Consider the following 19,912-nt stretch of genomic DNA (forward strand, 5'->3'; position numbering starts at 1 on the left):
GGGTCAGTAAACGCACCACAGTGCGGGACGTTTTTTCGCTCGAACAATATATAGATCTCTTAGCCTTATTGCGCCTCATACATCATATCACCAGGTTGATGCTGTGCGTGAATGCATAAAGGTGAGTTTTTTTGGCTTATTGTGGGAGCTGTGGAGTAGTTTGGGCACCCTTTTCACAAAGTTAGGCTCCCTTTTCATCGGTGCTAATATCAGTATTTAAGCTAACTATGACTAACGGTTATGCTAGTGAGTGTCATGTTTGCTTGGTTTCTTTGTTGAATTTGTGTGTGTAGCGTACCTTTAGCTCATCGTTATACTTGTGTAATATGAGTTACATTACGTTACTTATCATTTATTGTGTATTTGTCTTTGTATGTATGTCTCTTCAGTATTATTATTATTTGTAGTGGATAAAGTGGGCTAATCTGTGTGGTCTGAAATGTTGATGGGATGAGGGGCTTGTTGATTGGAAAATGTAATCCCTCCTTCCTCCCTACTCTCTCTCTCTCTCTCTGTCGCTCTCTCTCTCCTTATTTTTTCAAGCTGCCAGTCGGATTATTCCATGTTAGAGGACACATGGCAGTAACACACAGAACGATCCCGATGCCTCCAGGATGAACTGATAATAACCCTGTGTCAATCACAGACACTGTGAAGAAACATGAACTTCTATAAAATGGAAAAACCTGTTGTGAAAAGGTGGGTACACTCATTTTCCATTCCCTTACTATCTTAAACCTTGACTACTTCTGTGTTTTTTTTTATGTGGCTACACGTTAGCTGATGGATCCTACACTTTGAATGGAGTACTCTGGGAATATGGACAGCTTTAACGACACAGAAGGAGTACATTCATTCCAGTATTTAGTCCAGAATGTGGAGCCACTCTATAAGGAGTACAAGCCCCCTTCAAGGGACCTCATCCAGCTACCGAAGTCAGTTATTTACCTCCTCATGGCTGCTGTGGTCGTGGTCGCTGTGGCTTATGCTATTGTGGGTCACCTCATCAAAGACCTCATGCTGGACATTACAGGTAATCCTTCCTCATCTTCTATCTATTTCTGTCCCTAAAGGTACTATCTCCAATACCATACTGATATATAGTACTTGTTATTTGCTAACTGAAGAATTCTTCATGGTGGTTGAATGAAAACATATGAAGCTCCATTAATATTCCAGAATAATGAACTCACAAAGCTGTTGAATGTTTCCCACAGGACTGCAGTCTATCTGTGGCAATTGGTTGCAGGAGATAGATGGCATAATCACCTCATTTGCATAATTGTCAATGTAGCAAAATGTTTTCAAAAAATCTGACTGATTTGTGGATGGGTAAAATGTAACTTTTTGTTTTTTCAACCTTATTTAACAAGAGAACATTAATCGCCTTATAACACACAAAAAAACCCCCAAAACATTCATGATGTTTCCTGTGTTCACACCCCGATTAATTTTGAGTCGCCAATTAACCTAACATGCATGTTTTTGGAACGTGGGAGGAAACCAAAGTACCCGGACAAAACCCATGTATGCACAGGGGGAACATTCAAACTCCACACAGAGATGCCCTAAGCGGAGATTCAAACCCAGTTCTTCCTGACTGTTTGTCCAACATGCTAACCACTTGGTCACTGAGCAGCTCCAGACCCGATCATGTTAAATCAATTTCCACAAAGTTTGGTAAATTGAGTATTTTTCTCCTGAGCATAGAAATCCTGTACTGTATATTTTTTTACATAATTAGAGCCGTCTACACATGAAATAACACCCCAATACAGTTGTCCCTCATTTATCTAGGTTAATTGGTTCCAGGGGCTCAAACGAAGTGTGGAAGAAGGACAAAGGAAGAAGCCAAAAACCTACCACTTCCACACAAATTGGGAGGAGAACCTTTTTCATGTCTTTACATGTCTCATCAATGTTTTGTGTCATTACTGACGCCCAGTGACCAGAATATTATACATGATAACATGACTCAGTATTTTTGATTAATAATAATTAATAATATTTTTAATAATAATAATAAATATGATTCCTGGTTGTGAGTGTTACTGTAAATATGTTCTGGTGTTGGACAGGAAGTGACATAAGGGGTTCCTGTGATCAAGTCTGGAGCTTGTGTGCCTCATTTACTGACACAGAGTGACCAATGTAGAATACTACATTTAATACTACTACCCTAATTTATTAATATATGTACTATAACCGTGATAGACTGACTGGACAATGCGGCAATGGACGACTCTATTAACAGTACTTTTATCGGCTGTCCACAGACTGTTTACTGGGTCCGATCGACGAGAATGTGAAAAAAGATGCCGAAGTGGAAGGCGTCAGCCCTCTCCAAATCCCACCTTCCCTCAGCCACTCGCACCCCAATGCCTTCCACGTGTGGGACCAGGACGACGTCATTATCCCCATGACGCCCTCCGCTGAGACTCCACTGACCAGTCCTCTGATGGCAGTCATGCCGTACCTACCCAATTTTTTGCCCAGCAGCCTCAGCGGCGGAAGCCCGTCTTTCGCTCAGCCTATGTCTCAGCCTAAGGAGAGTGATGCATGAGGGAATTGGTCTATTTTTCATTTTACCTCATCTGTGCTGGATCCAAGTTGTGACTGACAATGCCCGTGGAACATCTCCACCCTTTATCCTATTTACTGATAAGGGGTGGTAACTGGTAATCTGGTATCAAATATCAATTTTACTACATATTTGTAAATTATTTGAGTGACGGTCAATGTTTTATGTGGAAAAAGTGAGGAAAAAAAAAAGCTGCGGAACAAATTTGTGTAGCTGAATCACTTAAAATGTATTTAAAGTGACACTCCCAGGTCTACATCCTCAAGTGTGCCGTAGATTTCTGCAACCTGCTTTGATCACTTGGGCTCAAACACTTAAAATACAACACAATGGTCCTCCTGCCTTAATAGATTCACATCTATTCATCTTCTATGTCGCTGAATCCTTACCAGAATCGCGGGGTATGCTGGAGCTAATGGCAGCTGACTTTGGGTGCAACATAAATAACGTCTTTCAAACACATAACATGGTTAAAGTGTGATTCAAATGTTCTGCTAAAACAATATGTACATATACTGTACATGAGAAAATGAGTATTTTCAACAGTGCAGGCCAAAAGTTGGGACACACCTTCTCATTCAATGTGTTTCGATGTACATTGTAGATTCCCCAAACTATGAATGAACACGTGGAATTATGCACTTAACTAAAAAATTGTGAAATAAATCTAAATAACTTTAATTTAGATTCCTCAAAGTAGCTGCCATTTGCTTTTATGATAGCACTGCAAATCCTTGGTGTTCTCTTTACTTATTAATGGGGTTTGGGACCTCAGTTGTGTGTATCCAAACCTTTGGCCTGTACTGTATACTACTATCCTATACTACTACCAGTCTACTGGACATCTCTGTGTGGGGTCTGCAGGTTCATGCGTGGGTTTTCTCTGGGTACTTGAGCTTCCTCCCACAATGAGGTATGAATGTGAGTGTGAATGGTTGTTTGTCTTTATGTGCCCTGTGATTGGTTATTGACCAGTCCAGGGTTTACCCCGCCACTGGCCCAAAGTCAGCTGGGATAGGCTCCAGCATACCCTGTGACCCTGATCAATTTATATATTTAAATACATATATATATATCCTTAACTTTTTGGAATGAATCGTCTTCAAGGTCGCTCATTGCATGTCTGTATTAAGTGAGGGATGGAGATTAGGGAGAGAAGATTAGAAAAGCAGCTTAGCCTTTAATACGCCACAATTTTATTACTTTTGAGTTGTGGAATTAAAACATTGCGGCCAATTCAGAGATGATGCACGTTCCATACGTCCAGGGTCGGTAATAGTACACACGGGTGATCAATAAAGCTGCTTTTGTTATTTATTAGGGATGAATTTGGAAAGGAATTTAGAATGTAAGAGCAGCACATACTGCAAATGAAACTAAACGACTCTATTGTGAATTACTGTATTTGATACGACAAAGTATTGGGGACCCATTGAAAAACAAATACAAATGTGACATTTCAAGGAAAAAGTCGTAAATTTACAAGAATAAAGCCATAAATTTGCAAGAAAAAAAATGACATCACATGAGTACCCCCTTTTCAATTTGTCAGTATTGGCCCTGAGTGACAATGTTTGGACACACTTGCTTTAATAGATGCATAGTCCTGGACCTGGTCCAAATGGGAAGTACCTGGAGATACTGGTACCGATACACAAATATGGACAGATATAAGACTAGAACATATTCAAGGATTCAAACATATAAAGTGTGTGCTCAGCAGTTTGAGCCGAGGCTTGTATAGTGGCTTTGCGTCAGTGGGGATTACCTGATCCTGACCTGTCCTTTATCCACACTTGACAGCTTAACCTTTGATTTCTCAATAGCCCTGACTCACCTCACTTCTCTCAGACCAAGCATGGCACCAGGCGGGCCTGGGGCTCATTCTGCCCTGCGGTGAAGACATGAAGAACATGTAACGAACACGAACATCGCTACAGATTAAATAATCCTTTTAAATGAACGTGTAGACTAGAATACCTGCACAAGTTCCAAATGTGTGTGTCAGCCTAGCGTGAGGCTCTTGTTAGCTGGGAGACTAAATTTATCCTGGTTGAATCTCTGCCAATCTGCCCAATCCTCCTTTGGCCTCAACGCCAGGTGTCCATCTTGGATGAAGATCTTACTCAGCATGCGTGTTGGGAGTAACAGCGATAAAGTACAAGGAACCTTGATTAGCAGGCATTTATTCGTCATAAAAACGTCAGACTCCAACCAAATCAATTTGTCTCATCTAAAGTAATATATATCTAATTCATCTGTTCTAGAAAGACAAAAATGTGAACACAAAACACGTTTTATAGTTTTTCCGCAAAGATAAGTAAGCACAAATTCCTCCACAGCGCTGTTTGAGACTCATTGCAAGTTATCGCAAATGCTTGATTGCAGTTGTTGCTGCTAAGGGTGGCCTAACCATCCATCTCTTAATTTTCTATGCCGCTTATGCTCACTCGGGTTGCAGAAATGCAACTGATCCAATAGCAGGGCACATATAGACAAACAACCATTCATACTAATTGCAAGTTATGCAAATGCTTGATTGCAGTTGTTACTGCCAAGCATGGCCAACCAATTATTAGTTTAGGGGGGTTTCACAAAAGGACATGTAAGTTTGGAGTTTTAATAAAAACTTCCATTTAAAAACCACATTTTGTGTTCAATTGTGTAGTCATGGACTAATATTTATATTTGATAATCTGAAACATTTAATTGTGACAAACATGCAAAAATAAAAGATGGAAGGAGGCAAACATTTTTCCACACAATTGTAAAGTTGGTGTGTTGATTTTGCTGCCATGTCATGTCTTTAATAATAATAATAATAATAATAAAAAGAATACGGAAGTGAATCCGGAAATGACAGTCCTATTCAATTTGTGTCCCTGGTTGCTATTATTATTATATATACAGGAAACATGTGGTTGCTCACTTTCACACTTTAAAGAAAACACTGTCCCCTAGCGTTTTGTTAGAGAATTGCACGTTACACGTGACAACTTGGGTAATGGGTCAAATGTTTTAGTCGATATTCCTCCCTTTTTAAAAAAATTAAAATAAAGGTTTCTCCGCACATCTTAAAATAAAAAATGAAGCTCCGCCAACTACTTGTCAGACAGCAACAGACATGGAAAGAGTAAGTTCAATTCTGTTTTTGTCCAGCAAAAAGGCTAACCTAGCATGTTGTGTAGTTAAAATGTTAGCACTGTAGCGGTTTTGGCTAATGGCTAATGGCTAATGGCTAATTTATCGGGTAATACAAGTGCACAGGTGACGACAAGGGTGTGTTATTTAATGTTTAGAGGACTTTTGTAATGTTAAAAAAAGCATTTTTAAGAAGGCCCTAAACAGCTCTATGAAAATATTACATTTAGAAACAAGAAACTATACTTAGCAGAAATTCACTTACGGTCGTTTCTGGAACCAATAAATATAAGTTACGGTAAATGGACAAACTACTCATTCCCATTAAATCTGTAGGTGCAAAACAGCGTAGGGCTTACTAAAAAAAGAACGCTTATTCATTATTGTACTTTGACAATGTGACCTCAAACAGATTTATTTTATTTAACATCGTGTACAGTATATACAGTACATTAAGTGGGAAAGAACTGATAGCCTTTCCTGCTCATTAGAGAATGTTTTTACATTACACTACAACCCTTGTGATTAAAGTGATGTAATGCTCACAAAAAAATCACATAAATACCCTTTATTTTTTTCCTTTTGCAAATAATTTAAAGCAGTTGCTAGATTGAGTCTGTTTTTGTTTTGTTTTTGACCTAACTGCATACAAGGCATCCACTGTACAAACCTCACCTGAGTCATAATTTCACCGTGCTATAAAATTCAGTCAAATGTCAAAGAAATTAAAATCAGAATTTTAAATTTCAGATTGATTTCCTTGATCTTTAAACCTAATGTTTATTTGTTTCCACTACACAACTAAAAAACAGTTAAAAAATATATTAATGCCACATTTCGGCAAAAAGCTTAAGCTTTATCAGGCATAAAAAAAAAAGAGTCTAGTTAATATTCCTTTTCGAGAGCACCGTGCGATAGAGAGAAGTGCCTTTAGCCTGGTAGAAGGTGAGGATCATTTTGCTCTTGGTGACTTCTGCATGCACAAAACCTCCCAGAGTCGAAGCTTGTCCAGTGAAGAACTTCACAGAACCTTTGGGTACTTTGTTCCAGTGTCGGACATCTGGATCCAGGAAGTTTCCAGCGCCGCTAACTACGTAGCCCACTCCTGACTCCTCGATGTACTGCAAGGTAGGAAATTGACTTTAAGAATTATCGGGTAGATTTAAAGCAACACGGTCGTCGTACCTGCAGATTGTGGTCATGGCCACAGAAGTAGGCGGTGGCGTTGTGTTTAAGAAGGAGGGGGCGAACCCTCTGCTGGAGACACTCAGTGGGCCCGTGTTCGGACACCGACCACACAGGGTAGTGACCGGCCACCAGGAGGAAGTCGGCTTTAGACCGAGCCAGCCTCTCCTGCAGCCACGTCACCTGACGGTTGGCGTCCACCGCACGGACGGGGCCTCTGGGCTTCTCATCCGCAAAGTCGAGAGAGTTCCCGCATAGCATCACCGTGTCCAGCATAATGATGGTCAGCAGTTTGTCCGTGTTGGGGATGCGGAAGTCCAGTTCATAGTAGTAGGAAGGAAAATTCCTAAAAGGCACAACTACTCATAAAAGTGACCCTGGCAAAGCAAACAGACTAAAGCATCAAAGTGAATGGAGAACTGTGGAAATAATTAAGGACCAAACTGATGTTAAATTATGAAAAATAGTATGAGATCATGTATTGTCCATGTACAATTACAAGTTCATATAATTTTACATTTGCTTTCAGTATTACAGTACTAGAACATCAGTAATATTCATAATACAGATCAAAAACATTCTTTCCTTGACGAGCACGTATAAAATAATATATAATAAACATAAAAAAACATTAAAAAAACATTTTAAAAAACATAATAAAGCATCCATTAGACCAGGGGTGGGCAAACTTTTTGACTCGCGGGCCGCATTGATATAACAAAATTTATGTTGTTGGGGGGGGGGCAGACTATATATTTTACACGTAACAGTCCACCTGGTATTATTGTATCTGTAAAATTGTCATGCAATCTGCTATTATTATTTATTATTTTATATTTAAATATTTTAAAAATAATAAAATATTATAATAATTAAAATAAAATTAAAATAATAATTATTATATTATTATTATGTAAAATATGCAAATATAACAATATTATTATATATAATCCATATAATAATTAGCATTAATATAATAAATAATCATAATAGCTATAATAATAATATAATAATTATTATTTTAATTTGTATTATTATTATGTGCTTGTGTCTCTTTTTTCAGGAGCACTTTGTAAACAACAGACCATGTCAAACAACGAAATTGATACAACCATCAAAAGGTTGGCTCAGGCCATGATGCCAGGTTGTATGTTGAGTTTAAATTAAATACTTTGGAAAGATTGGGCGGGCCGTATTCAAACACTTGGTGGGCCGGATGTGGCCCCCGGGCCGTAGTTTGCCCACCCCTGCATTAGACCCTGCAATTTCAGCCAATTTTCAATATGCATTTTATGTTTGATACAAAACAGTAGCGGCATCCCAGTTGCCAAATAATGATCAGGATTTATTATTTTATAATGAATCCCGCAATTGGAATTGGTGTGTATTTTTGGAAAACATCTCAAGTGGGATCTCCTCGTCTAGTTGGAAGCCATCAGGACCAGTTATATTTTTTTCCTCATCAGACAATAACATTTTCCTCCATCTTACAGCGGCCAGTTTTGTGCTCTCATGCAAATTCCAAACAATTTAGTGGCGCTGAAGGACGGATTTATAAAAGCCATTTTTAAATGCCAAGTGATGTTTATTGGACCGCACTCAGTAACACCAGTAACAACCTTCATTTGAGCCGAGGACCATTCCGTGTCTTGACGGACGCCCGATTAGATAAGATAATTTTTTTGGCTCTACCGTTTGACTTTTTCGATCCATAACCCTCAGGATGTTTTTAATAAGAAATGACTTCTGTGGAGGGTCTTACTGCATCAAACCTGATTAGTAATGGCATGCTGGGAGAGGTAATTTTTTTTTTGCCTTTGCCATCACATACTTCAATTTCTTATTTTTGCATTTTGAAGCTCTGCTTAAGACCCAACTGTGCAAACTTTTGATCAGGAGTGCATATTGCCTCTGCTTTTAATACAAATTTTTGAAAAAAAATGTAATTATCTCATCACAGACTACAGTAAACCTCGGATATATCGGATTCAATTGTTCCCACTGGTTTTGTCCGATATAAGCGAAATCCGTTATATGCGTATACCGGAAAATGTCCGTTTTACGCATATATCGGATTTATATCCGGTATATGCGTAAATCGGATTTTATCCGTTATAAAAAGGCACTTCCTTGACTATGTTTCCAATGTACCTGGACGCGCAGGCAACGCTGCAAACGCTGCAAATGACGTCGTATAGCGGCCTGTCACGATTCGGCGAATCGGAGCGCCACGATGCGGCCATCCGATATATGCGAGGGAAATTTAATGGAAATACATTGGAACGGGACTGGAGATTTTGTCCGAAATAGGTTCCGTTATAAAAAATCCGATATATGCAATGAATTTTTATTGGAAATGCATTACAGAAAAATCGGTTCTTTTTTATCTGTCCGTTGTGAGCGAATTTCCGATATATCCGAGTCCGATATATCCGAGGTTTACTGTACTTCTGATAGCAATGAGGTCCTAAGAACCAAGAGGAACCCTCCATGGAAGAAGCGATTGACTAACTCCATCATCAACATGGACGTATGCATTTCAATGTCAGGAATCTGACATTACCCCCCCCAAAAATGCAATATTGCAACTTTTCTCGCAAATTTACAACATTATTCTCGTAATCTCAGATTTTTTTTTCAATATGGCAGTAATACTGTACTCCGTCGTATTGCTTAATGCAGTGATTGCAGATGATTCAGGTGTGCCGTGAGGAATTATCCAATATCATAAAAAAATTTTTTTAACATGAATAATTTTCAGCAAATATGATGTCATTGTTGAGTGTCTGTGGTGTAAAGACTGGCAGAGCGATGTAATATTTGTCCGCATGGCAACACGTAGCAGATTTCCTGGTTCCTCCAATAGACTTAGTGATGCACGGGAAGTGGTTAGTGGTGTGCCACAACATTTTTTTCAATTTTTCCCCCCAAAAAAATAATTTAACTTGTTAAGAATGTCTGAAATAAACCATACTATAACATATGAAGAAAATTAGTTTTTTATAACAGTAGGTTTTATAAATATTTACAAAAATATATACAAAATCGGGTGGCACGGAGATGGAGTGGTCAGCGCGCAGACCTCACAGCTAGGAGGACCTGGGTTCGATTCTCTGTGTGGAGTTTGCATGTTCTCCCCGTGGGTTTTCTCCGCGTACTCCGGTTTCCTCCCACATTCCAAAAACATGCTAGGTTAATTGGCGACTCCAAATTGTCCATAGGTATGAATGTGAGTGTGAATGGTTGTTTGTCTATATGTGCCCTGTGATTGGCTGGCCACCAGTCCAGGGTGTACCTCGCCTTTCGCCTGAAGACAGCTGGGATAGGCTCCAGCATCCCCCGAATATTCAAAATTAGTTTTGGCATCAGTAGACATGTATTAGATTTTTTAGTTTTTTGTTTTAACATTTTGATTTTGTTTACTAGGGTAATAAAAAAAAAATCACCCCAAAAAGCCAATGTTATGGAAGGTGCTGTAATACTGTATTTAGAAATGACGCATATATTTCTATTATTTGCCGACCTTATACATCATGACAACATTGCATCATCGCCTTACCATCTTGCAGACTTCTTGGAGTACTCAATCTGGGCCTTGACGTTCCCTGCATGGTCGTGGTTGCCAGCTAGTACAAACCAGGGCACGTTGAGAGGCTTGCCCGTGTACACGGCCTCAAACGTGTCCTGTGCGACAGATTCAGATGACAACAAATCAGGGGCCGTTCCGCTCCACAGCAACAACTAGCAAAGCATCTCGGGCCGACCTTAAATCTGGGGGAGTCCACGCTGTCCACACCTTTGAAGTAGAAATTATCACCAAGGGCTAGAACAAAGTCCGTTCCCATCTGCTCCGCTATCTTACTCATCTCGCGAGCGGTAGACTTCTGCACTGCAGTCATGTAGGGGGGGTAAGGCACACCACCCCAGTCTCCTAAAGCAAGGAACTTAATGGAGGTTCTGTTGGCTGTTAGAGGATAGAAAAGTTATATATTTTGAATGCGAAAGTTTGTGTAAGGTGATACTTACTGCGGCCTCCATCCAGGTCTTGGAAGACGTAAGGATAGCAGTAGCTCACAGGAATGGCAGCAAACAAAATAGCAACCCCAATCAGCGCCATCTTCATAAATCAAACAAATCAGATGATCAGCGAGCGGCTGCCTTAACCGCAACGCTCAAGACAAAACAACCAAAGTGAGCGCAAGCAAAACAGGAAGAGTTAAGAAATGCGTGACGGGCCAAAGATTTGCATGCTGACTGTGCACGCCTACACTTCCTCCTCTACCCTGCCATCGAGCAACACGCCTTCCTTGTTTTCCTGTCTTATCTTGACACGTGATAACCACCGCCTGAACTTGACACACAGCTGAAGCTCATAAACTAATCATCGTCTGAGAAAGATAAAGTCAAAGGGTGACATATTTCCTGTCTATCAAAGCGTGCGTGGAATCAAAATCAAAGCAGTTCTTCCTCAAATATACAAAAAGTACGGACGACGGAAAGCAAATAAAGTCACTCACAGCTGATGAGTGGTGTGGGACACTCCGGAAGAAGCAAACAAGAGCCTTTGTCTTTCCCGGTGCGCCTCCTTTTTATCAGCTGGGCCACGCCACAGGAGCATGATCATTGCTCATAGACTGACTGGGTCTTGGAACCGGAGACGGGCCCGGCTCTCGTGATGAACGAGTTATTATTACAGTTGTTGTCCAGACACGAAGCATTATTTTACTTACTTTTTTTTCTTTGTTTGTACCACTTTTAGCCGTGTTTCCATGTTTTTTGTGACTTCTAATCAGAGAACGCAACAAAAGGAGGAAGCAACACTGACTTAAATCAAGGGTGTTCAAACTTTATATTTTGAAAAATCAAAATGATGCGGGGATGCCACTTCGGTATTTTCAAATATGTATTTTTTTATTTTGCAAAAAAAAAAAATTGACTTTCATTCATTTTCAAAGGGGTATGCAGGAGCCTATCCCAGTTGACTTTGGAAAAGAGGCAGGGTACACAGCCAATCGCAGCATTTAAAGACATTCATTTTCTACTGCTTAATCTCAAGAGGGTCGCAGGGGTGCTGGAGCCTATCCCAGCTGTCTGGTTGCCAGCCAATCACAGGGCACATATAGACAAACAACCATTCACACTCACATTCATACCTATGGACAATTTGGAGTCGCTAATTAACCTAGCATGTTTTTGGAATGTGGGAGGAAACCGGAGTACCCGGAGAAAATGTACATGGAGAACGTGCAAACTCCACAGAGAGATAGCTGAGGGTGGAATTGAACTCGGGTTTCCTAGCTGTGTGGCCTGCATACTAACCACTTGTCCAACATTCGTTCATTTTCTACCGCTTTTCCTCACGAGGGTTGCGGGGGTGCTGGAGCCTAACCCAGCTGTCTTTCGGGCGAGAGGCGGGGTACACCCTGGACTGGTGGCCAGCCAATCACAGGGCACATATAGACAAACAACCATTCACACTCACATTCATACCTATGGACAATTTGGAGTCGCTAATTAACCTAGCATGTTTTTTGGAATGTGGGAGGAAACCGGAGTACCCGGAGAAAACCCACGCATGCACGGGGAGAACATGCAAACTCCACACAGAGATGCCCGAGGGTGGAATCGAACTGGAGTCTCCTATTACCTCCCCTCCTCTAGGGTCAGTGAGGCAATTTTTTATCAACAAACATGTCAGCTACACATGCTACGTATAACAGTTTGTCCACAGAGGTCAGAAGCCACTTGTACAAAACACTTCCATGTATTGCTGATATGTTTGGTTTCTTTACCACAAGGTTGAAGTTGACCTGTTTTTTTTTTCCCTCCATTTAAACGTCAACTTTGCCCTAGATGCTCCACTTTAAAAGGCGCACGTCACAGCTCCACTGACAGGCATGAACTTTGCTCCAAAGTAAAATAGTTTATTAAGAAGGCATAGTACAGGTTTGTCACAGTAACTAATAAAGACGCTGCGGTGGAACGTAAATCATGCAAAGCAAAGTTTAACGTACAGCTAATCAAAACGTAAAATGGAGCAACATTAAAACGGATTAAAGATGTGACAAACCAATCGGGACATGTGATGACACAACAAACAGCAACATTCCAGTTTGAGCGACATTTAAAGGTTTTTTTTTCCTATTCCAGGATCGTCGTCGTCGTGTCGTCGTCCGGGTTGAACACTCAGTGGCGTTTATGAGTTGGGAAAGGCTGCACGAGGATACCGCTAATAATTTGTGCCGCTGTTTCCAGGAAATGAGGTCTGGTTTTGTCCCGTGTAGGACTGGTACGAGCCGTAGCCTTGCTGACTTCCCCAGTTTGTCTGATTTGACCATCCTGAGGAGAAAGATACAAATCAGCAGGTCCGACTTTGTCGCTAAACACTGGTGGAAGTACTGGTAAAGCTGATACTCACCATAATTATTATACATTTGGCCCCCCACCACGGTGTTGGGATACGCGGTGCTGTACATGGAGTAATTGGCTCCCTGTGCTGAAGCCTCGGTCTGACCTTGAGTGAGCATCTTCTTCTTCTCATCCCCGTAGCCGTAACTGTAAGGACTCTGCTGGTCGGCAGGCGGGGGCATGGACTTGTAGCTACCTGATGTGGTTGTGCTGGTGTTGGTGTTGGTGCTGGAGATGGGTGGGGCCGAGTAAGTGGTGGTGGTGCTTTCAGGGTAAAACGTGCCGTAGCCAGTAGTGCTTCCTGTGCTGCCACAAGCGGCGCCGGCGACTGTGCCGACGGCTTTGGTGGAACCCGCGGTCCCGGCTCCGTTGTTACTGTACAACTTGTCTGGAAAAAAAAAAAAGAGTCATATGCAGCAGTCTTAAAAGTGGTATAGTCCGGCATTGTACAATTGTTGCTGTTCAAATAATACTACATGAAAAACAAGTACGGCCGTTCCTCGTTTATCACCGTTAATCGGTTCTCGACCTGACCACAGTAAGTAGGATTTCATATTCATAAATCAAATCAACTTTATTTGTTGATTTCCTGCAGAGACATGCAACATAAAGTGCTTTACAGAATTAAAACAATTACCACAATTAAAAGGAAAAAACAGGGGCGGCACGGCGGTCTAGTGGTTAGCGCGCAGACCTCACAGCTAGGAGACCAGGGTTCAATTCCCACCCTCGGCCATCTCTGTGTGGAGTTTGCATGTTCTCCCCGTGCATGCGTGGGTTTTCTCCGGGTACTCCGGTTTCCTCCCACATTCCAAAAACATGCTAGGTTAATTGGCGACTCCAAATTGTCCATAGGTATGAATGTGAGTGTGAATGGTTGTTTGTCTATATGTGCCCTGTGATTGGCTGGCGACCAGTCCAGGGTGTACCCCGCCTCTCGCTCGAAGACAGCTGGGATAGGCTCCAGCACCCCCCGCGACCCTCGTGAGGAAAAGCGGTAGAAAATGAATGAATGAAAAGGAAAAAACAAAAACAAAAGAAAGCCCCTCCTTCCCACCCTCCATACTAGACACACCCACCCACCCACACACACCCCCACCCACACACACACACACAGTAGGGAGACATGGCATGGCACTGAGGACCAAGGAAATGCCACCTTTGGGGCCGTCCACACTGGGAGGAGCCGCAGGCCGTCCCATCGGGGGACCAGCACCCGGGCCCCCCCGACTCCGACAGACGTGCGGACCCCCACATTAAAAGGGAGGAACCCCCAGCCGGCCAGGTCGAAGGGACCCAAGGATGGCACCCCCTCAGCAGACCCGACACAGCCCCCAGTGTGGAGGACCCCCCCATGAGGAAACACTAGAGTTAAAAGCTAAAGACTAAAAGCATAAAATAGGACATGCTAGTACGAACATGCTAGGTTAATTGGAGACTCCAAATTGTCCATAGGTATGAATGTGAGTGTGAATGGTTGTTTGTCTATATGTGCCCTGTGATTGGCTGGCCACCAGTCCAGGGTGTACCCCGCCTCTCGCCCGAAGACAGCTGGGATAGGCTCCAGCACCCCCCGCGACCCTCGTGAGGAAAAAGCGGTAGAAAATGAATGAATGAGTTCCTCATTTTTCCAATGTCATTGATTGAATATTCTCTCTAAAATTTTAATTGTAAAGTTTTCATGCTGAAAACTGAGGTTTCAGAGCGCCCCTAATTAATACCTTTTAATTAAAAACATCTTTCACTCCCTCAAACCCCAATACATTCATTCATTTTCTACCGCTTTTCCTCACAAGGGTCGCGGGGGGTGCTGGAGCCTATCCCAGCTGTCTTCGGGCGTAAGGCGGGGTACACCCTAGACTGGTCGCCAGCCAATCACAGGGCACATATAGACAAACAACCATTCACACTCACATTCATACCTATGGACAATTTGGAGTCACCAATTAACCTAGCATGTTTTTGGAATGTGGGAGGAAACCGGAGTACCCGGAGAAAACCCACGCATGCACGGGGAGAACATGCAAACTCCACACAGAGATGCCCGAGGGTGGGATTGAACCCTGGTCTCCTAGCTGTGAGGTCTGCGCACTAACCCCTAGACCACCGTGCCGCCAACCCCAATACAGTTGTTATTGGGGTTAATACAGTTATTATTATATATTACCTTCAGTAGTCCAGTGAAACAAAAGGGTATACTTACGATAACCTCTTCCAGAGTTGCTCTCATATTTGAAGTTGGCTTTTAAAATAAAGAGCCATCAGTCATGTGACACATTTACATAAGTTATGTAATTTATCCAAAATACTAAAAACACAGAGAGCGCCTTACTTTTGTTGTAAGCGGGGCCTGAAGAAAAGGGTTTCCCTCGGCCCCTTCCTCGACCTCTGCCAAGACCCCAGTCTGGTGATCCGGGATCTGAAGGGATCCCGCGAATCGTACCGAATCCTGGAATATGCTGTTGAAAACAAAATGGCCGATGATTCGAGCCACCGCTACCGTACAGAGCCGGCACTTTTTTTTTTTTTTTTTAATGTTTATACCATGTCAGTGTATGTGAGTTTCTTGGACGTTTTCTTGGACATGAGAGGCGTGTCTGGGAACAACTTCTCCAGAGCGGCAAGAGCGGCGTAGGCTTTCGCCTCCTTCTTGTTGGAACCTCTACCTTTGAACTTCTGTCCATCGACCTCCACCTTGTAGACAATGGCGGGTATTAAAGTCCTGAAGTGCTTCAAATAGTTCAAAAAAAAAAAAAAAAAAAGAAGTCACCTCCATGACGAAGCACTTCTCGTGGGAGCCACCCGTCTCAGCGGAGAGTTCGTACTTCAGACTGCGTCTTTTCTCATTCAGTTCCATGACGGGGTTCTTCCCATTCTTGGTCAAAATAGGACCCTGAGCATTCTACCCAAAACAAGTTGACAACTATGTGACCAAGAGAGAAAGCCAAAGTCTGGATATGGGTGACATTATGATTGTTATTTTCAAATTAATGCAGTTATAAAATCTTAATTTTATCATCTTCGGCTTTTATCTAAAATTACATCTTTTTTATCTTTGCAACACTTTTATTTCATCACGTCTGGACTACTGTAATGCACTTTAATCTGGAATTAGCCAAAAGTCTCTCTCCCGCTTACAGTTAGTCCAGAACTCTACGGCACGGCTTTTAACAGGAACCAAAAAGGGGGGTGCCTCCCTGCATTGGTTGCCTGTTCGTTTTAGGATTGATTTTAAGATTTTATTGTTTGTTTTTAAGGCGTTGAATGGGCTGGCCCCCCAAATACATCTCGGACCTCATGCAAATTTACTCTCCAGCGCGGTCACTGAGGTCCGAGGGCCATCTCCAACTTGTGGTGACTAAGACTAGACTTAAGACCAGGATGGACCGAGCCTTTTCTGTGGTTGGCTCTCTCCCCTCCCAAGTAAAAAAGGCCCCCCAACATCGAAAGTCTCATCTTAAAACTCACTTTTATTCTCTGGCTTTTAACTCGGAGTTAGTCGTATGATCCTGTGTCTTTTAGTTCTTCGTTTTTTTATTGTAATTGGTTTTATTTTTTATACTTTTATTGCTTTGTTTGTTGTTTTTAATATTTGAATATCTATTTTACTATTTTATTTCTTAAATGATCCTTTAGTTTTGGATTATTACTTTTTAATTTTACTAGTCTGTGCAGCACTTTGGAAACTCTGTTTATAAAATGTGCTATACAGTAAACCTCGGATATATCGGATTCAATTGTTCCCACTGGTTTTGTCCGATATAAGCGAAATCCGTTATATGCGTATACCGGAAAATGTCCGTTTGACGCATATATCGGATTTATATCCGGTATATGCGTAAATCGGATTTTATCCGTTATAAAAAGGCACTTCCTTGACTATGTTTCCAATGTACCTGGACGCACAGGCAACGCTGCAAATGACGTCGTATAGCGGCCTGTCACGATTCGGCGAATCGGAGCGCCACGATGCGGCCATCCGATATATGCGAGGGAAATTTAATGGAAATGCATTGGAACGGGACTGGAGATTTTGTCCGAAATAGGCGAAATCCGTTATAAAAAATCCGATATATGCAATGAATTTTTATTGGAAATGCATTACAGAAAAATTGGTTCTTTTTTATCTGTCCGTTGTGAGCGAATTTCCGATATATCCGAGTCCGATATATCCGAGGTTTACTGTATAAATAAAGTGGATTGGATTGGATTGTTTTAATAAATAGCACATACGTCTTCTGAAGCAGTGGAGGCGCTTGCAATTACTTCCTGGCCCCCCTCAACCTTGGGTTCAGCTTTGGAATCCGAGCCTGTTGGAAGACCGAGATCTTGCAGGACCTTTGAAAGAAAAATAAATAGTATAAGAATTATACTTAATTATAATTAGTGTAATAATTGTAATAAAAAATAAAAAAGGTACACTATGGATTATTTGATTGCTTGTGTCAGTGACCTTTACAATAAAAATAAATACATGATATATAAATATAAACAGTCTTGCCTTGGTGGCTACGTTAAGCTTGGCTGTTCTTTTCGAAGGCCCGGTGGACTCGTACGTTTTCCCATTTACGTCCACAGCCATCGTGAAAACCGGCTCATGGACTGGACCAGTCTGGGAGGTGAGCCGGTACTCAAGACCGGGTCGGTACTGGTTCAGACGCATGACAGCATTCATGCTTAAGTCATCAGTCACTAGTGCAAAAATAAAGGAAAGATTTTTTTTTTTTTGTTGGAAGTGTGGAAAAAGACGGGCATCTGAGAATGATTACTAACATGACTTCCGTGGAAAACGCTTCTGAAATTTGAGGAACTTCCTCTGTTTGCTATTTATTGAGTCCTCCTTTCCTTTGGCCACTTCGCTGAAGGATCTTTTAGCTGGCAGAGAAGGTCCAGCCGGTTTCATGAGGTCTGTGTTAAATGAAGACAAACAGTTCAAACTTATTTATGATGGAAGATAAAAACCATATGAAGAACATAAAATGATAATATTACCTGGTACAATTTTTGCACTGGCTCCCAATGCTTTCCAGGGCCTGCCGGGCTTGGCCTCGATCCCCAAAACTTTGTACATCATTCCAAATGCACACAGTCGCAATGCCAACTAATGAAATATATTTCACAGAATAACATGTTAGTAGACATTTAACTGTGTTTGTGCTTCCAGCTGGGACGCCATCATACCTGTGCACTCTGCGTGGTGTCTTCACGCTGCTGTAAGGTGAGACATCCAAGGACATCAACAGGTTCCTTCTCACAGGGATCTTTAATTCCAGGACCATCTAAGCACAAATGTTATTCGTAGTTGCATCGTCATGCTCAAGCGAAAGATCAAGGCTCACCATGCAAGAGGATTCCAGAGGCAATGCACTCGAGAACCCTGCGGAACGCCTCGCCTGGGCCCAGTGGCCTCTCTGATGTACTGATGGCCTTTTCTGCCAGTAGTTCAAGAGGCTGTGAGGTAATAATGCAGAAGACCACAATGTAAATACACGACTCTTAACATTGCACATAACTTCCAGGGCCTGGATCGTTATATTATTCATTCATTCATTTTCTACCGCTTTTCCTCACAAGGGTTGCGGGGGGTTGCTGGAGCCTATCCCAGCTGTTTTCGGGCGAGAGGCGGGGTACACTCCGGACTGGTCGCCAGCCAATCACAGGGCACATATAGACAAACAACCATTCACACTCACATTCATACCTATGGACAGAATATATGTTCAATGGCTATAAAAAACATGGAACATACGAAAGGAAAGTGTAGAATCCTGTCTTTCATCAGGAAAAAAAAAGGTTTGTGTCTACCTTTTTCCATTCTTTAGTAATCAACACTTGAACATTTGTGAGTTTCAGGAAAATATCAGTTCCTGACTACAAAAAGTGACGAAAACAGCTTAATTTGAAAAGATATATTTGAATCTCGACCAGTCTAGGCTCCAGCATGCCCGCGACCCTCGTGAGGATAAGGGGACCAGAAAAAGGGTGGATGGACATTTCAATCATAACTTTCACTTTGATACAAATATTTTTTTTATCTAAACAACTATCAACAATCATTCATTCATTCATTCACTACCTCTTACCACTTTCCTTACGAGGGTCGCAGGGGGTGCTGGAGCCTACCCCAGCTGTCTTCGGGCGAGAGGCGGGGTACACTCTGGACTGGTCGCCAGCCAATCACAGGGCACATATAGACAAACAACCATTCACACTCACATTCATACCTATGGACAATTTGGAGTCGCCAATTAACCTAGCATGTTTTTGGAATGTGGGAGGAAACCGGAGTACCCGGAGAAAACCCACTCATTCACGAGGAGAACATGCAAACTCCACATAGAGATGGCCGAGGGTGGAATCGAACTCCGGTCTCCTAGCTGTGAGGCCTGCACGCTAACCACTTGTCCAACATTCATTCATTTTCTACCGCTTTTCCTCACGAGCGTCGCGGGGGTGCTGGAGCCTATCCCAGCTGTCTTCGGGAGAGAGGCGGGGTACACCCTGGACTGGTCGCCAGCCATTCACAGGGCACATATAGACAAACAACCATTCACACTCACATTCATACCTATGGACAATTTGGAGTGGCCAATTAAC

General features: G+C 42.0%; 2 protein-coding genes and 1 long non-coding RNA gene across 6 annotated transcripts in view; 1 reads left to right on the forward strand and 2 right to left on the reverse strand.

Moving 5' to 3' along the window:
• LOC131132786 (uncharacterized) lies at window positions 1-19,519 on the forward strand. The gene is made up of 7 exons (XR_009130437.1): window positions 1-121; window positions 544-699; window positions 781-1,033; window positions 2,277-5,714; window positions 6,773-6,850; window positions 18,480-18,533; window positions 18,618-19,519. It is a non-coding gene; the product is annotated as an uncharacterized LOC131132786 (long non-coding RNA).
• acp5a (acid phosphatase 5a, tartrate resistant) lies at window positions 4,767-11,249 on the reverse strand. The gene is made up of 5 exons (XM_058078224.1): window positions 10,934-11,249; window positions 10,672-10,871; window positions 10,467-10,591; window positions 6,908-7,253; window positions 4,767-6,843 (listed from the first exon to the last, which is right to left on the reverse strand). The coding sequence occupies exons 1-5, from the start codon at window positions 11,028-11,030 to the stop codon at window positions 6,604-6,606; spliced, it is 1,008 nt and encodes a 335-aa protein (XP_057934207.1). The 5' UTR covers window positions 11,031-11,249; the 3' UTR covers window positions 4,767-6,603.
• The window catches only part of LOC131131727 (interleukin enhancer-binding factor 3-like), an 18,478-nt gene continuing 10,395 nt past the window's right edge, over window positions 11,830-19,912 (reverse strand). For all 4 annotated transcript variants that reach the window (XM_058076937.1, XM_058076713.1, XM_058076854.1 and 1 more), the window contains exons 9-20: window positions 18,655-18,766; window positions 18,497-18,594; window positions 18,308-18,416; window positions 18,089-18,223; window positions 17,817-18,007; window positions 17,549-17,653; window positions 16,086-16,217; window positions 15,860-16,009; window positions 15,648-15,774; window positions 15,519-15,557; window positions 13,326-13,703; window positions 11,830-13,246 (exon numbers count right to left, since the gene is read on the reverse strand). In XM_058076937.1, the coding sequence (XP_057932920.1) occupies window positions 13,137-13,246; window positions 13,326-13,703; window positions 15,519-15,557; window positions 15,648-15,774; window positions 15,860-16,009; window positions 16,086-16,217; window positions 17,549-17,653; window positions 17,817-18,007; window positions 18,089-18,223; window positions 18,308-18,416; window positions 18,497-18,594; window positions 18,655-18,766 (1,686 nt within the window). In that variant the 3' untranslated portion in view covers window positions 11,830-13,136. The remainder of the gene's footprint in view (window positions 13,247-13,325; window positions 13,704-15,518; window positions 15,558-15,647; window positions 15,775-15,859; window positions 16,010-16,085; window positions 16,218-17,548; window positions 17,654-17,816; window positions 18,008-18,088; window positions 18,224-18,307; window positions 18,417-18,496; window positions 18,595-18,654; window positions 18,767-19,912) is intronic.

The sequence above is a fragment of the Doryrhamphus excisus genome, chromosome 1 (assembly GCF_030265055.1).
Source record: "Doryrhamphus excisus isolate RoL2022-K1 chromosome 1, RoL_Dexc_1.0, whole genome shotgun sequence".
In the NCBI taxonomy this organism is placed as follows: Eukaryota; Metazoa; Chordata; class Actinopteri; order Syngnathiformes; family Syngnathidae; genus Doryrhamphus; species Doryrhamphus excisus.